Below are 17597 nucleotides of genomic sequence, written 5' to 3' on the forward strand. Positions count from 1 at the left end.
GTCCCAGGGAGATCCAGGGGTTGGACCAAGAGGACCCCCAGGGCCCCAAGGTCCTCCAGGGCCCCCAGGACCATCCTTCAGGCATGACAAGCTGGTGAGTCCCCCAGCCTTCTGCACGTGGGCACCGAGGTCCTAAGGGATGGTGGCCTGGGAGGAGTGGCTCCTGCATTGTGAGCATCTGCCCCAGGGGCAGTCAGTGGGTAGGGGACAGTGGGTAGGGCAGCCTGGTGACAGCCTCTCGGCTTCCTCAGACCTTTGTCGACATGGAGGGATCTGGCTTCAGTGGTGACCTGGAGACCCTCAGGGTGAGTGGCCACAGCCCCATCTCAGGCTGGGGTCTGCAGGGATGTGATCACCCTGTGTGGGCTGTGACATCACTGTGTGTCTCTGCAGGGCCCACGAGGCTTCCCAGGTCCCCCGGGCCCCCCTGGAGTCCCAGGCCTGCCTGGTGAACCTGGCCGCTTTGGGGTGAATGGCTCCCACGTCCCAGGACCCCCAGGCCTCCCGGGTGTGTCTGGGAGGGACGGCGCCCCAGGATTTCCTGGATCTCCGGTACATCCTGCTATGCTATCGGCTGGGAGTGGGGGGTGATATTTGGCAGGCCCAGTTCTGGCCCCTCACCCCTTCTTCAGGGAAGGCTGCCCCCCATTTCTGGGCTGCCTCATGGTGCTGGGGTGTGGACGTCACTGTAGTCCCCATGGGCGGGGTGGGAGAGCTGGGGTCTGCACAGCTCGGTTCTCATTCCCTGTGGTCAAGGGGCTCTGAGTAGCTGTCCACATGGGGTACCCCCCCATCAGTGCTGTAGGGGACCGGGGACCCCTCCCACCCCCCATGGCTGTCTGTTCGGCACAGCTTCCAGGTGGGACCTCTGGATCAGAGACTGCGTCATGCACTGCTCCAGGCGCCTCCTGGAAGCTGAGGGTCCCCTGCCTGAGCCTGTGTGGCCACCACCGCTCACAGGACTGCTGGAAGTTTGTGTCTTCCTAATTGATTGGACACTTGGAGACAGGGCCCATCTCTCAGTGCTGTGGCTGAGTCCCTGTCAGGACGTCCTGACCTTGGGGCTTCCAGGGTCCTGGCTATGGGGACATCCTGTGCCCTGACCTTGGGGGGCTTCCAGGGTCCCGGCTGTGGGGATGTCCTGCGCCCTGACCTCAGGGCTTCCTGAGTCCTAGCTACAGTCCTACCCAAGAGTTTTCCTGTGGCCCCTGGTATTCAGATCCTCACTCTGTTCTTCTCCCTCAGGGACCCCCAGGCCCTCCTGGAAGAGAGGGTCCTCCAGGAAGAGCGGGCGAGAAAGGAACCCTTGTAAGTCCTTCCCATTGTCAGAGCTGCCTGACCCGGGCACACGGCATGCCCAGAGGCCGGGCAGACTCTCTGGGCAGCGCCGCAGGCAGTGGAGAGGGCTCCTCGGAGGGCGTGGCCTCTGCCCGTCTGGAGTCGCTTGGCTGCTTGCCTCAGGAAGCCCTGCAGAGAGCGGTCCCTCACATCACCCAGTCTTGGCTAACTCCCGCGGCTGCCTGCCCCGAATGCTCCCCACTCTGGGAGGCTGGGTGTGGGCACTGGGGGGCGGTCCCCCACCTGCTCCTCCAGGGAAGGACGTAGCACAAACACCCACGGTGTCAGGGTCAGGGGAAGCCAGGATAGGGCTCTGCTTACTCCTCTTGTTTTTCTGTCTGTCTGATGTCACTGATGCCTTTACCACAGGGCAACGCAGGAGCCCCTGGACCCAAGGTACAAACCCATATCCTCCTGAGCTTTGTATGGGTGGAAGCGCCCCGCAGGGCCAGGGTGCATCAATAAGCTGCCATGCCTGGTGCTGACCACAGCCCCGCCCTGCCCATCCTGCCTGGCTGGGGTTGGCGTTTGTCCTGGGCAATTGCATTTTTTCTGAGTGCTGAGCAGTTATTGAGAGGAAGTGTGAGGCACCTGGATCTGGCAAGATTGCAAGGGAGCTCGCTGCCCGTGAGTGGCACTGTCCCCACCCCTGTGGGTCCCAGGTGGCAGCCTGCAGGCACGCAGGGCCTGGCCACCGCCTGGTGACCCCAGACCCTCTACCTAGCAGGGAGCCCTGAGCTGCCCACAGTCCAGGCTCTCCCAGGATCAGGCCCCAGCCCACCATAGGCCTTGGGGACAACACCAGCCCAGCTTCTCCTGGACCCCATGGGGGTCGGACCTTGTGAAGGACAAGCCTGAATGAGGACCCTCACTGATGACTTCCCTCAAAAGGTGCTGCAGCCCGGCTTTAGCTGAAGTCCAGGGCCAAGGCAGTGACTTTGCCTCTCCACCCTGCAGGGCAGCAAGGGAGACCCAGGCCCTGTGGGTGCTCCCGGGGAGAATGGCTTTACAGGAGCCCCTGGGCCCGCTGGACCCCCAGGACCCCCAGGACCCCCAGGACCTCCCGGGCCCCCTGGACAAGGATTCGCTGCGGGATTTGTGAGTGGCAGCACCTCTGGCCCCTGAGAACCCTGGCCTGTACCACAGCTCCTCCCTCAGCAGCTCTGGGTCAGGAGCAGTGGGTGCCACCCCTTGGCATGGGCTTTTCTTGTCTCCCGTGGGACCCCAGATCTGACCCTAGGTGGCTAGGCCAGCCCAGGTGCTGCCAGGGTCTTTGTGGACTACACAAACATATCTCTCACCACCCAGTCCTGTGAACCCTCTGCCTTCTTTAGGAAGGAACAGAGACTAGTGTCCCTGTCTCTGCAGGATGACATGGAAGGCTCTGGAGCCCCCTTCTGGTCAACAGCCCGAGGCTCCGCAGAGCTCCAGGTATCGCCCCCCCCCCCCGGAGGGGAGGACCAGAGAGGACAGCTGCTCGAGGGCTGAGAGCAAGAGCCCTGTGTCCTGGGTGGACACCAGCTGGGTTGGGCCTGGTCTCCAGGCAGGCACTGCACTAGCGACTCAGGGTCAGTAGACCTAGGGCACAGGGCCTGCAGGATGGGTCTTTCCAGAGAGCAGGATGTGGAAGTCTCCCTGTGGCTGCTGTGATCTGGGGAGGTAGTTGAGATTCAGCCTGAGCAGATTCTGAGTTAGGAGTAGGCCTTTTGTCCAGGCTCTGCCTAGGCCTATGCACTGCTCAGGGTCAGATGGGTAAGAAGGAATCCAATTCCACAGCATCCTGGCCATGGTCTAGGAGTGTGCAGATGCTCCGGGCCTCCCCCACTCCCCTACTGGGCCTCGCCAGCACTCACCTCCCCTGGCACCAGCCCCCTTGGAGCTCTGAGCACTGCCCTTTCCAGGACATGTGCTGACCTAGGTCTGGTGTGTGCTTGGTCCCAGCACTTGGCCTGTGGCTGTGAGGACGGGCCAGATTGTTTGTTCTGAGCTAAATGAGCAAGGGCTGTTAATTGGGTGGAAACAGGTTGGTGGCGAGCTAGGATGGCCTCACCATGGCACCAAGGGATCAAGGCACTATAGCATTTTCTTTCAGACATTTAAAATTCTTCCTGGAAGCCTGCAGGAGCTAGCCACCCTGGGAATCCAGGATGCTGTGTGTGGCTCTTGGTGGTTCAGTGCCCCAGTGAGGCCCATGAGCATCCGGCTACTTGAAGTCATGTAGGGCACTGTGTCTTAGTAAAGCAGGACACGGGTTTACTCCAGCCCTGTGTGGCAGGGGAGCCCTTGGTCACTGCAGTCTCTCCAGGGATGCCCAAATCTGTCCCTTCTGTGGGATCTAGGGGTCGCACCTTTGCAAAGTCCACACCTACTGCTTTTTAGGTCCATTGTGATGTTGGGAGGGGGTGGAATGGGCTCTGGGAGGGAACTGCGGGGAGGGGACCCTGACCCTGGGTATCTTCTGTCCACAGGGACCACCTGGCCTTCCAGGACTCAAGGTCAGTGAGTGGGCACAGCCTGTGTTGTGGGGTGGAGGAGTCCAGCTGCTCTGCCATGGGGGTGCTGCCCAGGCAGCCTGGGGTCTCTGTTCAGGAGAAGTGGGAATTGTGGTAGGAGATTAGTAAACAATAGAAAGCTTAGGGCAGCTGCTGATTCCACTCCTTTCCAAGGCTGTGAGACCGGGTTTCTGGTCTAGGCACCTGTGGAAAGGGGGCCTCAGCAGGGACCTTGAAGCCCACTCCAGCCCAGGCTCAGGCTCAGCAGCTGCAGGCTCTGGGGGACCCAGACCTTTGTCCTGGATCCTCTGACTGGGCTCTGGGCAGTGGCCCCCTCTCTGTGTGAGCTGGGCCAGGGCATACAGAGCACCTGGGGGGGTCACCACCCACCAGCCCCACTGCCCCGCCTGCTCCCGGACACTCTGCTTTGCACTGGGGATGCAGGAGATCGTGTGTCTGGGCTGTGCTGTGCCCTTCCTGTGTGGGGCCTCAGGCAAAGTTGCCATGGTCCAGTGTGTTGTCCAGAGTAGCAGGCTCTGTGCTTCTGGGGAGGTGGTACCCTGCTCAGCTGCCCATGTTGAGACCTTGTCAGCCCTGGGCTGGGGATCAGCCTGAGCTTGGGGTACCTGGGTGACACACCCCGCATCCTATGTGAAAGAGTGGGGGTAGTTGGCCCTGCCACACACTCACAGCCCTCTGTCCACGCAGGGAGATCCTGGTGTGCCTGGGCCTCCTGGAGACAAAGTGAGTCCCCTCCTTGGGTCAGGGAAACTGAGTCAGCTGAGGGTGGGAGGGCCCCCAGGAGGGACCCCAAAGCCTGACCCTCTGTACTTTGGTCAGTAAGGATGCTGGGCGTGGGGTGAGGGACATGGTGGACCTCTGCCAGCCCAGTTCTATCTCCCACCTCTCCTGGCCGTCTGTCGTCTGCCATGATTCTGTCATTTAACTTGAGCTCCTTTTAGTGACAGCAGTCCCTGCCCCACAGAGCACCACAAGGTGTCCCCAGGGACCTGGGATTTTAACCTGAAGGGAATGGATCAGTATCTGACTGCAGCATGAGCACCAGCAAGCCCTCTTGGCCAGGCTTCCTCCAGCTCTGCTACCCAAGTCTCCCCTTCGGGGAGTCTTCACCCTTCGGGTGAAGGCAAAACCACCGCCTGAGTGGTGGCTAGCATCCCACCCAAGGGCTGTGGGGCTTTCTCTGGGGGTCTCTATACTCTTGGTCTCATGGTGACACACAGACCCTCTGTCCCACTGTCTGCCCAGGGGGAAGTTGGAGCAGATGGCACCCGCGGGTTCCCTGGCCTCCCAGGCAGTGAAGGCCCAGCTGGGCCCATGGTGAGTAACCATAACTGGCGTGGGGTAGGCCAAGAGGATCCAGGCAGAACTGGCTAAGAGCTGGCCCTGGGACAACGCTGGGGTTCCCTGGAGCCTGAGTTCCTTGTCAGTGTCTTAGTCCGGGAGTTGAGGGTACACTGCGGTCCAGGGACTCGGCCTTTTGGGCCCAAGGCCTGAAGGCCTCTCTGCCTGAGGCTCCATTTCTGTATACAACAAGACATTTCCTTCTGCCACTGCAGGGACCCAAAGGAGAGAAAGGGAGTCCGGGAGAAAAAGTGAGTGTCCCAGGGGTAGGGTGCGGCTGGGGGGGGGGTCCCTGGCCCATGGGGTGGGGCTGAGGCACCCTGTACTTGGGTGCACACAAAGCCCCATAAGGCCTCAGGCTTGGGCAGGGTAGTTCTTGGGGCTCCAGGGCCATCTCAGCACCCTGGCTCTGGGAGCCCCACCCTAGGCCAGGGGCACTGGTACCAGGCCTGAGCGGCCTCAGAGTGGACACACAGCTTCCTCTTCCAGGGTGACCCAGGGAAGGACGGCGTGGGCCAGCCTGGCCTCCCCGGGCCCCCAGGACCCCCGGGCCCCGTGGTCTATGTGTCGGAACAGGACGTAAGGACACAAGTGGGGGCACTGGTGGCCTGAGCCAGTCCCTGAGGGTGTGTCCCAGGCCTGTATAGCTCTCAGAGGCTCTGTGCATCCCACTCACCCCCTGCCGTAGTGTAGTCCTGGCCTACCTGTGAACAGATGGGTTCTGTAGGCAAGGGCTGCCATCATGGGACCAAAGCCCTGAGGTTGGATGCTGAGCCTTGGGCCAGCAACTCAGATCCCTGCTGCCTGCGGTTGGCTCTGGGTAGGCCTGGGTGCCAGCTTGGACGCCATCCTGGCACTGCCTGCTGTGTGGCCACCATCTCAGTGCCTGGTATGCTTGTCTTTGAGATGCGGAGCACAGTAGTCCTGGAACGGGTTGGGAAGAAAGGCATGAACAGCCTGAAGCATGCCTGGCCAGGGTGCCATGCCTAGAGGTAAAAGGGCCTGAAAAGGTGGCAGGAGAAGCTGGGCACAGTGGTGCCTACCTCAGATCTCAGTACTCTGGCAGGCTGAGGCAGGGGCGTTACAAGTTGGGGCCCGGCATGTACAGTTTAAAAACTTACTGGTCCCTGCTTCAGAAGCTATAAAGAGATAGGCTGGTGCAGCACAAGGGCCCTGGGCTCCATGCCGGGACCACAGATGCAGCTAGAAGGAACCTGCAGCCCTAGTGGAGGCCGGGCCTGGCCCTCGGGACAGCCCAGCTGGGGGTGCCTCTTCAGGAGCTGCGCATCCAGCAGGCTCGAGGTAGACTGGAAGACACCACCCTCGGTCTGGGACAGGAGTGACATCCACCCCAGGCTGGGAGCTGGGACTCCCAGAGTGGCCACACTGTCCCCTGCGGGGTCTTGGTCCAAGCTCGGGAGGCCTGGGGACAGATATAGCCACACAGGAGGGCTGATTGGCAGTGTCTTCTTTCTCTCTTGCTTTCCCCTGGTGGCACAGCGAGCACTGGCCAGTGTGCCAGGTCCTGAGGTAGGTGCAGCTGCTGGGGGTGGCTGGGTCAGGATACCCCATTCCATCCTATCCCTGTCCCTGTCCAGAGCTGACGCTGTGCTTCTTCCTATAGGGCAGGCCGGGCTTTGCAGGCTTCCCTGTAAGTAGGCATGCCTTTGCCCTCGGCCATGGGGTCTTAGATGGGATAGTCCTGTCCTTAGGACACCATGACTATGGCAGGATGAGGGGCTCGGTCAGGACCCTGGGGCCAGCCCAGGACCAGGGAGTGAACCAGGCAGACTGGATGGGGTAGTCACTGGGCAGGGACATGTGTCATGGCCTCTCACTCCTGCCTGGTCTCCACCCCAGGGACCTGCTGGGCCAAAGGGCGACGAGGGCTCCAAAGGCGCACAGGGCTCCCCGGGACCCAAGGTGAGGGCTGGGGTGCTGCTTGCTGGGCTCACAGGGGCCAGGGACCAGAGGACTTGCAGTGGCCGTGCCCCATTTGTGACCCAAGGAACGGGCCCTGTGTGGCCAGGTGGCAGCTGTGGGGCAGGCATGGCCCCCACAAACCCTGACCATGTGTGGCCGACTGCCTGTGTCTTGCTGTGTCCTTTCTGGTCACCAGTGCCCACAGGAGGTCCTGACAGCCACTGATCCTCTGTTCTAGGGTGAGAAAGGGGAGCCAGGTGGCATCTTTGGCCCTGACAGCAGAGCCCTGGGTCCTGTGCAGAAGGGAGCCAAGGTGAGCTTCAGGGTGTCACTCAGGCCTTCAGGGTGTCACACAGCCTCTCCCTCTTGGCCTCTGAGACCTCCCTGCCTGGGTGCCTGGGCCCCTGGGGCTGCCTGAGGTCCCCATTCCTGTTGGTGGCACCCCCTGCAGGGAAGCAGGGGATGTAGTGGCCCTGCTCAGCCCTCCGCTGCCTTCCTTGCTGCAGCTGTGGCTTCCACAGGGCCCCCTGCCCTCCTCTGAGAGGGCACAGGTAGGGGCACTGGCAGGAGCCCAGATTCTGGGGAGCTCAGAGATCCAGGATTTGGGAAGTGGGCAGAGAGGTTCAAAGCCTGGAGATGGCTCCACGTCCTCTCTGACTCTAGCTTCACAACTGACTTAGGCTGGGTACCCAGTGGAACGATGCATAGGGCCCAGCCCGTGTGGTTAGGCCCTGGGCGTGACCTCAAGATGGTCGTCTTAATGTGTTCTGATTTCTGTGCAGGGTGAGCCTGGCTTCCGTGGACCCCCGGTGAGTCAGATCCCTGTGCTCTGGGCTGGGTTACCCAGGGACCTGCCTCACCTGAGGCACAGAGTGGCAGGAGGGTCCCCCACTTGCCTTCCTGCCCCGTGATGCCCCTCAGCTCCCCTTCCTCCCCACAGGGACCATATGGACGGCCTGGGCACAAGGGAGAAATCGGCTTTCCTGGACGGCCGGTGAGCACCAGGCCTCTGCTCAGGCACCGTGCCAGGGGCAGCAGGCTGGGCCTGGCAGGGCAGGGGCCAGGGCCACAAGGGGTGTCAGCATCCCTCCCCCCTCCTTCCCTGAGCACAGTTGTTGTGCCATGTGGCCAAGGGGGTCTGGGGGATGTGGGACTGGACTGAGTCCCACTGGGCCTGGCACCCCTCCCTGGAGTCCTCTAGAAAAGCAAGGGAGGAGGGTGGGGGTCCCTGAGGGCAGGCTGAACTGCAGCCTGGGGTAGCCCTGCCTGGACTAAGGGGAACCCACAGCTCCTTGTGCTCTGCCCAGGGTCGCCCTGGAATGAATGGGCTGAAGGGTGAGAAGGGGGAGCCTGGAGACGCCACCCTCGGATTTGGCATGAGGGTGAGTCCTGCGAGGTGGACAGGGTACCAGGACAGGGCAGCCTGGCTGTGACCCGTAACCCCACTCACCTGCCTGGTGCTGCAGAGGAGCCAGCGCTGTGAATGTACCATGCAGGGCACACACAGATGTGTATACACACACACACACACACACACACACACGTATACTCATAGGTGTTCCTGCATGTGGACACAATGTACTGCTACATGCACACTCCTGTGTGTACACTCTGCTGCAGGTGCACACCTGTACCCAAAGCCCACAGGCACAGGAGCCCATGTGGCTTCCCACGAGGGCACCCAGATAGCATACTCCAGCCAGCATGGATGCCTCTCTCTACTCACTGATGCCTCTCTCCGCTCCCTGGTGCCCCTCTGAGGCTGGTGGTCACAGCCGGAGTGGCCCCGCTGCTCCCCGGAGGGATGTGTGGAGGACTGTGCTGGTCTTGGGTGCCTGTGATCAGCATAATGTGCTTCTGACTTCCTGTGGTCATTGGCCTGGCTGGGACCCAGCCTGACCAGAGCTCTCTGTCACCACAGGGCATGCCTGGCCCCCCAGGACCTCCTGGCCCCCCCGGACCCCCTGGGACGCCTGTCTATGATAGCAACGTACGTCACCGTGGCACTGCACAGTGTCACTGTCCCCATGTCCTTTGGAGAAGCCACTGCTTTCCTCCCTCACTGACTGCATCTCAGCCTGGTGCCCTGGGATGGGCCTGGGGGGCATGGGAAGGCCATGAAGGCCTGGGAGGGCAGCTGGGCCTGGAGTCAGCTCCACGGGGGACAGCTGAGTGTCTGGACTGGGGCTGGTGGGTGGGGCCCCATGTTATCAGGCCTGGCTCTGGACCCCTTCCAATTCCATCCACCCCTCTGGGCAAGGGCTGGGGTGGGGGTGGGAGGTGGGGCACTGACCTCCGCTTCCAGGGCTCCACCCTTCAGCGGCCATCTGGGCCTTTCCTGGCAGGCATTCGTGGAGTCTAGTCGTCCTGGACCTCCAGGAGCACAAGGTAAGGGCTCTCATGGGGATGGTAGGGGGCTGGATGGGGTTGAGGCTCCATGGGGACTGATTCCCTTCCCAGGGACATGGAGAGAGCGCCCCACTCCTGGCACCCTGGGGCCATGCCCTCTGCCCACCTTGCCCTGGTTGCCCCAGGCCTCCTGTTCCAGCCCTGCCTTGGCTTTGTCCTGCCCTGCTCTGCCCACAGATCAGGCTCTGCCCGCCCTGTGCTGTGCCTCCCCTCCTTCCCGCCATGCACAAGCAGTGTGAGCATCCCTTCCCAGGCTCTGCAGTGACACAGTGTCCCTGTTCCCCCAGGGTTGCCAGGGCCTTCTGGGCCCAAGGGTGACAAAGGAGATGTTGGTCAGCCTGGACCACCAGGTGAGCACTGCCTAATGTGCCCCAGGCCGGGGCGTGGTGGACAGGGACCCCGGGGCCTGGGCAGGTCTGGGGCACTGCTGCCTGTGGTCACGTCTCACCCTCCATGAGTGGAGAAAAGAGAGCCTACCAGCACGCGGTTGGGAGGCGGGCGGAGGCCGCCACATGGGCCTTCCAAGGATGCAGCACCTGGCACGTTGGGGCCTCCCAGAGGTTAGCCCCAAGGAGTGAGACTCAGACCACCGTTCTGGGGTCCTTCTGGCTTGCCCACAACACACCAGCCTGTGCGCCCGCAGGCAAAGCCCAGAGCCTGGGTCCTGATGTAGACGAGGTAACCTCTGGCCCTGATGACATACCAGTGCCATGTCCCCGGGGATCTGAAGCCATCAGCTCAGTGCCTCCTCAGGGAACTGCAGGCTGTAGCCTTGGGGCATAGCCAGAGCTGCGGCTGTCCCTCTTTGGGGTTTTCTGGACTATAAGGCGCCCCCAAAGTCATAGTCCATCGGGACTGACACTGAGGGGAAAGGGCTCTGAAGAGGGCTGGAGACAGCAGGGCCGGAGGGGAGGAGTGGCTGACAGCTTTGCAGTGACAGATCCTACCCCAAAGGGTCTGGGGACCACAAAAAGCGTCAGCACTGACACAGACTCACTTGTCAGGGGCAGTTTAGAAATATTGGTGATGAGACACAGCCAGCCAAGGTGAAAACATGGACCATGGGGAATGAGCAGGGCGAGACACAGGGGCAGGGAGCCCTAGTGTTGGGGTGCGGGCCCCTGAGCCCGTGTTCCCAGATTGACCTCATGCTCCTGTCCACAGGGAAGTTCCCCTTGGACCTGTTCCACCTGGGAGCTGAAATGAAGGTAGGTGATGTTCCTGGGGCTGGGGTCCCCATGAGGCTGAGCACACAGCCAGCTTGTGACCCCTTCTTCCACAGGGTGAGAAAGGGGAGCGTGGGGACGCCGGACAGAAGGGCGAGCGGGGAGCACCTGGGGCCAGCAGCGGCTTCTTTGGCTCCAGTGTGCCTGGCCCCCCTGGGCCGCCAGGGTACCCTGGGATTCCGGTAAGCCTGGCATGGAAGCCCACCCAGGCCCTATGTTCTTTGCCTGTATGCAGGGCATGTGGCGGCACCATGGAGCTGGCATGGCCTCCTGAGGGGCACAGCTCCCTACTGGCGTCTCATACTGTCGTCCTGGTGCCATGGCCCTATCTGTCACTGTCCTCATCCATCACCATCCCCGCTCTGAACCATCTGCCCAAGGGCTCCAGGTCCTAGCTGCTGTCCTGAGGGCCCCAGGGGTCAGGGAGTGACGGGTTTGCTGTCGTCCTAGGGTCCCAAGGGAGAGAGCATCCGGGGCCCGCCTGGCCCACCTGGCCCTCAGGGACCTCCTGGCATTGGCTATGAGGGGCGCCAGGGCCCCCCTGGCCCTCCTGGGCCCCCTGGGCCCCCCTCATTTCCTGGCCCACATAGGCAGAGTAAGTGTGGGGTAGGCAGTGGGGGTGGCTGGGCACAGCCTTGTCCCCAGGCTGCCATCGTAGCCCATGGCGTCTTGGTTTCTCTCCTGTAGCTATCAGCATTCCTGGACCTCCTGGTCCTCCTGGGCCCCCAGGACCCCCAGGGGCCATGGGCACCTCTTCAGGGGTAAGTGTCCAGGTGGCCAGAGGAAGACTGGGGGATCCGGGGAGGAGGGCGGCCTGCTGCTGTGAGAGTCCTGGTTTGGTATGCAGGGGGTGGCAGGCTGGGGCTCAGGAAGGGTTCCCCACCATGTGGCCACAGTCCCCACCCACCCTGGGCCCAGGCCCTGCTGCCTGCTGTCCCTGGCACAGGACCCACAAGTCTTGGCCCTGCAGGTGAGGGCCTGGACCACCTACGAGGCCATGCTGGAGAAGGTGCGTGAGGTGCCCGAGGGCTGGCTCATCTTCGTAGCTGAGGACGAGGAGCTCTACGTCCGCGTCCGCAATGGGGTCCGCAAGGTCCTGGTGAGTTCTCGGGGCCATGGCCCCTTCTCGCCACCCACAAGGATGAAGCAGGTGTCTCCTAGCACTCGACTCCTTCCTGGGTTCTCAAAAAGTTAGCACCTGTGTTTTGGGCAGTTCCAGGCTCACGAGTATGTTTTCCTCCTGATAAACACTGCAGCTGGATTGCAGGTGGCTCAGAGGGCAGAGCACAGACAGAGGGCCCCATGCCAGGGCCAGATAAGGCCGTCCTGCAGGACAGGCCCAGGGCTACCCTGCAGAGGGACAGGACTCACCTGCAGGCCCAGGAGGTGAGGGCCAAGCTCGATTTCACAGCGATGTACTGGAAACATGGGGGATGCAGGGAGGCTGCTCAGATGTGCTCCACAAGCTTGGCCTGCAGGCCTGGCTCCTTTACCCAGGCCCTGTCTGGAAGGCGAGGCCCACCTCCCTCGTCTTCTGGGAACCAGCGCCCTGCTCTGATGGGGCCAGGACAGGCGTCTCCTTGGCGTGGCCCATGTAAGGCCTGGCAAAGCCAGCCCTGTGCCCCAAATAGCCTGGGACTTCCACACTGAGGGGTGGCGTTGATAGCCTTGAGGGCAGAAGACAGGCCGTGGCGTCATGGCCTATCGTCATGCCGTCTGTGCTCCTGACACTGGCACTGGAGCCCAGCCCTCCTGGCCCTCTGTCAGGGTGCCACATGGGGGCCAAGCCTACTGCCACCCTCAGACCAGCTGGAGTAACCTGCTGCTTCCTTCCAGCTGGAGGCCCGGATGCCGCTCCCGCCTGAGACGGTAAGGAAGGAATGGACCATACGGTGCCGGCAGATGGGGACAGTGCTCCCAGAACAAGGCTTGGTGCTTGGGGCCTGTGACTGCAGTGGTCCCCACTGGGTTTCCCCAGTTGGGCTGGAGGGTCCCCCTGGGCATCACAACCCCACCCCATCCCTTCTCTTCAGTGGCTGCTGCTCGCCACCCTCCTTGGGACAAGACAGCTGTCCCGGGCCAAACCCATGTCTCCTGTGCCTCTGCTTCCGTTGCCCACATATCAGCAATGGAAAGAGGGACAGGGTGGAGAGTAGACAGGAAGCTGCATGCATAGCTGGGTGGCGGGTGGATGGATAGATGGACAGGGGACTAGGTAAAGGTGGGTGGGGGACAGGTAGATAAACAGGTGGTGGATGCATGGGTGGACAGATAGATGATCAAGGTTGCTGGACAGATAGGTAGATGGATGGGTAGATGGGTAGATGGATGAAGACTGACTGACAGGTAGACAGACAAACAGATGGGTGGACAGGTAAGTCTAGGGGCAGGGCTGTGTGGTAGGGGCACTTGGGTTTTCCTGGGTGTTGAGCCTGAGCAGAGTCCTGGCTGAAGTTCCGGTGGGCCTGTGCTCTGCAGCATGCTGGGGACTCTGGGGTATCCTGCCTGCACGTGGGGCCGAGCGACTGTTTTCTCGGTCTCTTGCTGATTGGTTTGTTCATTCATTCATCAAATGGTCGTGCCCCACTAGGGCTGGGGTGAAACAATTGATGCCTGCCCAGTGGGGGTGGTATGGGGTGGCAGTGGGGAGGTGCGGGTGCATCTGTGAAGCATTTGCTAGGAGGCGGGGGTAGGCAGGGAGTCCAGAGCAGGCACAGTGGGGTGGAGCCCGGACACTGAAGGTGGAACCCGGAGTCCATGCTGTGGGGGCTGAGGACAGTGTGCAGCCCTCAGGGCCAGGACAGGGAAGCAGGGGGTGGCATAGGGCCAGAGACCGCAATCTGCGAGGACCACGGTCTGATGTGGTGGCCTCACAGAGGGCGAGACCCCAATCCAGCATGAGGGGGAGTGCATTCCCTTCGCACTCCCAGGAAAATGCTGCCTGCCACGCAGGGCCCGGCCTGGCTGCCCCAGGGCAGAGCAGAGGTGGGAGGTGGAGTGGGCAGCAGCAGCTGGGTTATGGTGTAGGTCTCCTGTCCATGGTATTGTCCTCCACCACAGGACAATGAGGTGGCTGCCCTGCAGCCCCCACTGGTGCAGTTGCATGAGGGCGGTCCATACCCACGGCGGGAGCACTCCTACTCTACCGCACGGCCCTGGCGGGCAGATGACATCCTGGCCAGCCCCCCACGCCTGCCAGACCCCCGGCCCTATCCCGGAGTCCCACACCACCATGGCGCCTATGTACATCTTAGGCCAACCAGCCCAACAGGCTCAGCAGCTCACTCCCACCAGGACTTCCAGCCAGTGGTGAGCATCCAGGGTGGGCTAGACCTGCCCCTTGGTCCCTGGGCTGCGTGCAGGTCAAGACCCTGACTGCTCAGGGCTGCCCCTGGTAGGTGTCATCTGGGCCTGGGTGGCCCTCTGGTGGCCAAGTGGCCATCTGCAAATTGAGACAACTTGGAGGTACAGAGGAGATAGCGCTGGGCTGGGAGCCTTGAGCCTGTCCTGCTAGCAAGGCCAGCATAGCTGGGGGTGGGTGATTTGCTGTACCCAGAGGGCCACATGGGTCACTTCCTGGGCCTGCCACTTTCTGGGCCTGCAGCACTGAGGCGTCTGCCCCCTGGGAGCTGTCACCAGGTCCTTGAGCACCTGTTCTTTAGCAGGAGGCTGTTGCCTATGAAAGGTATGTGATGGGCATGTCCTCTCCCCACAGCTCCACCTGGTGGCACTCAACAGCCCACTGCCAGGTGGCATGCGTGGCATCCGTGGGGCCGACTTCCAGTGCTTCCAGCAGGCGCGAGCCGTGGGGCTGAGCGGCACCTTCCGAGCCTTCCTCTCCTCCCGGCTGCAGGACCTCTACAGCATTGTACGGCGTGCGGACCGAGGGGCCGTGCCCATTGTCAACCTCAGGGTGCGTGGCCTGGCCATTGGCACGGTGCTGGAGGTGTCCTCAGACACATCAGGGATTGGGCATGGGTGTGAGTTCCAGGGAGTCCCTTGTTCAGGGCCCAGAGCTCACGAGGTTCTGCTGCCATCGCCTACTAGAGCTGGGAGTGTCTGGGAGGGTGTCAGGCCTGTGGGCTGCCATGCCCTGGAGAGACAGGCAAAGCCCTATGCTAGAAGTCACTGCTATCCCAGGATGTCCCATCAAGCCCTGTGTAGCCTAGACCCCTGCCCCTCACAGTGCCCTTGGGAGCCCTGCTACTGGTTATGAATGTTCCCAGCAGCTCTTGTGCTCTGGTTGTATGGTAGGCCAGGACTCCAAAGGACGTCCAACTGCACAGGTGACCGACTCTCCCACGCGGGGCTCAGGGAACATCCATGGGCCAGTGGACCTGGCATATGCACCTTATCCATGGCTCCTGTCCACTAATGGGGAAAGGGGTCCCCTTGGTTTTTTGTTTTCTGAGACCAAGTTCCACTGTGGACAGCAGGCTGGCCTGAAACTGTAGCTCAGCCTGGCTTGGAACTCGCAGTCCCATCCTCTTGAGTGCTGGTTTACAGGGGCGAACCACCACAGCTCCAGTGTCCCCCAGAACCAACAACAGGGCACACAGAAACCTGGGGTCCAGGCTGGGACTGGCACCAGGGTAGAAGAGTGGTCCTCCCCTCATAGCAGCACTGGGGGCTCTCAGGGACAATGGGACTCAGCTGTCTGGGCAGTGCAAGCCCTGTCTTCCCTTTGCAGGATGAGGTGCTGTCTCCCAGCTGGGAAGCCCTGTTCTCGGGCTCCCAGGGCCAGCTGAAGCCTGGGGCCCGCATCTTCTCTTTTGATGGCAGAGATGTCCTGAGACACCCGGCCTGGTAGGTGCCCAGTGGGGACAGCACAGCAGCTCAGGGACGGCCCCACACAGAGGGGTGACCTGACTTCCCATGTGTCACCTCCAACTCGTGGGCCTGAAGTGTCCACACTGAGGCCTGAGCCAGAAGGCATGGCTCTGGGGTGCTCTTGCACTTCCTGCCCATGCTGTTGGGCAGCTATCCTCACTGTTCATCTGTGACGATTTCCCCAGCCCAGCCCACCCTAAGCCATGTGGGGAGTCCCTGGACCTGTGGAGTCCTTGGGTGGGAGCGGCCAGACTGCCCTCGAAAACGGTTCCCTATTTCTGTCCCTGCTGGTGTGATGACATCTCTGCCCCCCCCCTTCTGAAAAGTGTCACTTGCAGTTGCTGAAAGGTCTCCATGTGAGAGCTATAGGCAGGTGGGGCCTGTCCCCTGGTTCATGGGCTGATAGCATGCCACCATCGTGCAGGCCCCAAAAGAACGTGTGGCACGGCTCTGACCCCAGCGGGCGCCGGCTGACCGAGAGCTACTGTGAGGCGTGGCGGACAGAGGCAGTGGCAGCCACAGGCCAGGCTTCTTCACTGCTGTCCGGCAGGCTGCTGGAGCAGAGTGCCTCGAGCTGCCGCAAAGCCTACATCGTGCTCTGCATCGAGAACAGTTTCATGATGCCCTCCAAGTAGGGCCCTGTGCTGGACAGAAGTGGCCTGAGGACAGCACCGGCAGGGAGCAGCCACCGGCCTAGAGCCTCCAAGATGCTTTCCTGTGTAGTTCACATTTCATGTAATCCTCGAAAAATAAAAGGAAGCCAAAGAGTGTATTTTCATAAAAGTTTAGAGCACATGATGCCAGTACATCCCTGCTCCTGCTTTCCCTGCCATGCTGGCCTGCTGTGACATGTGCAGCCTCTGTGCCTAGGGCCATGTCAGCCCACAGCTGGACTTCAGCAGAAGGCCACCCCAGGACATATGGCTGAGACAGGCCTGTGCCCTGGCTCAAGGGCCTACCAATGAAGGAAGGGCCTGGCACCCTCACGAGTTGTGGTTTCCTGCTTGGTTCCTTTCTGCCCAGAGACGCCACAGAAGGTGCTGCAGGCCAAGTCCAGTCTGCACAGAGCCCCCGGTAATGCTGGGCACACATGGCCGCCCTGCTTGGCCTCCACTGCTGCAAAGACCCGGTGCCCACGGGAGCAGGGTTCCACCTCAGCACCCACCCAGCCCAGGCTGTGCCCAGGGATGGGTGAGGCCTGCTGTGGCTTGCCCACTGCTTCTCCTTCTAGCCTTGTCAGGCCTCTCCTCAAGCTTGTATCTCAGGTGACTCCGCTGTGAGGAGAGGTCTGTGGGTGATCAGTCAGGCCATGGCAGTGCCCTGTGCCCAGCCTTTGGCCTGCAAGTCCAGAAGCCCAGAGCATCTGCCACAGGGGCTGCCTGCGTGGCCACCTGGGCTGACTATGGCTGCTGCTACCACCCTTGGGATCTGGGATGTGGTGAGGACTGGGCGAAACCAGTGGGGCTGGTTCTATGTGGTATGGACTGTTTCAAAAGGACACAAATAAAAACTTTTTACATGGACATTTGGTTGGTAAGCAGCGTTCCCCATCACAGAAGGGCAGAATCAACCTCTGAAGCCCCCTGCGCCTGGGTTTCCTGGTGGATGTTGGGAGAGCTCAGATGTGGGTGCGTATGGCTGGACCTCATGAGTGTGCAGGACACAGGTATGTGTGGTGTCCAAGTGTACATATACACCTGCATGTGACGGTGTGCAGATGTACCCTGGGGCAGCACGCAGCCCTGGTGGCTAGCTTTCCTCGCCTGGGGCTAGGCCAGTACCGATGTTCCTTATACAGGTGCAGATGTTGGCAGGCAGGGTGTGCCCCAAGGTACAGGGTGTGGCTGAGGCCTGGTCAGGGCCAGAGAAGCCACCTGCCCTGGTGATGGCAGAGGACTCACCCCCTTCCCAGTAGGACCCCAGGTGGCTGTGCTTGGGGCCTGCTTATGCAGCCTCACCAGAGACCAGAGATGCCCGCTGCCAACATGGACCCTAGAGTCCCTCCCTAGCCATGCAC

The 17597-nt window shown here is 61.7% G+C and overlaps 1 protein-coding gene across 2 annotated transcripts in view; it reads left to right on the top strand.

The window, feature by feature from the left end:
- The window catches only part of Col18a1 (collagen type XVIII alpha 1 chain), a 68795-nt gene extending 51692 nt beyond the window's left edge, over positions 1 to 17103 (top strand). For both annotated transcript variants that reach the window (XM_013145004.2, XM_013145003.3), the window contains 32 exons: positions 8 to 94; positions 252 to 305; positions 394 to 552; positions 1246 to 1308; positions 1708 to 1734; positions 2296 to 2436; positions 2707 to 2769; positions 3807 to 3833; positions 4539 to 4574; positions 5097 to 5168; positions 5408 to 5443; positions 5682 to 5771; positions 6693 to 6722; positions 6817 to 6843; positions 7053 to 7115; positions 7354 to 7428; positions 7898 to 7924; positions 8056 to 8109; positions 8423 to 8497; positions 9037 to 9105; positions 9461 to 9503; positions 9812 to 9874; positions 10689 to 10732; positions 10807 to 10932; positions 11201 to 11345; positions 11438 to 11511; positions 11721 to 11849; positions 12587 to 12619; positions 13811 to 14059; positions 14466 to 14663; positions 15441 to 15556; positions 16005 to 17103. In XM_013145004.2, coding sequence (XP_013000458.2) covers positions 8 to 94; positions 252 to 305; positions 394 to 552; positions 1246 to 1308; positions 1708 to 1734; positions 2296 to 2436; positions 2707 to 2769; positions 3807 to 3833; positions 4539 to 4574; positions 5097 to 5168; positions 5408 to 5443; positions 5682 to 5771; positions 6693 to 6722; positions 6817 to 6843; positions 7053 to 7115; positions 7354 to 7428; positions 7898 to 7924; positions 8056 to 8109; positions 8423 to 8497; positions 9037 to 9105; positions 9461 to 9503; positions 9812 to 9874; positions 10689 to 10732; positions 10807 to 10932; positions 11201 to 11345; positions 11438 to 11511; positions 11721 to 11849; positions 12587 to 12619; positions 13811 to 14059; positions 14466 to 14663; positions 15441 to 15556; positions 16005 to 16215 — 2706 coding nt within the window. In that variant the 3' untranslated portion in view covers positions 16216 to 17103. The remainder of the gene's footprint in view (positions 1 to 7; positions 95 to 251; positions 306 to 393; positions 553 to 1245; positions 1309 to 1707; positions 1735 to 2295; positions 2437 to 2706; positions 2770 to 3806; positions 3834 to 4538; positions 4575 to 5096; positions 5169 to 5407; positions 5444 to 5681; positions 5772 to 6692; positions 6723 to 6816; positions 6844 to 7052; positions 7116 to 7353; positions 7429 to 7897; positions 7925 to 8055; positions 8110 to 8422; positions 8498 to 9036; positions 9106 to 9460; positions 9504 to 9811; positions 9875 to 10688; positions 10733 to 10806; positions 10933 to 11200; positions 11346 to 11437; positions 11512 to 11720; positions 11850 to 12586; positions 12620 to 13810; positions 14060 to 14465; positions 14664 to 15440; positions 15557 to 16004) is intronic.
- The last annotated feature ends 494 nt before the right edge of the window (positions 17104 to 17597 follow it).

This window comes from Cavia porcellus, unplaced genomic scaffold (genome assembly GCF_034190915.1).
Source record: "Cavia porcellus strain 051 isolate PalLab524CR breed Dunkin Hartley unplaced genomic scaffold, mCavPor4.1 scaffold_15, whole genome shotgun sequence".
In the NCBI taxonomy this organism is placed as follows: Eukaryota; Metazoa; Chordata; class Mammalia; order Rodentia; family Caviidae; genus Cavia; species Cavia porcellus.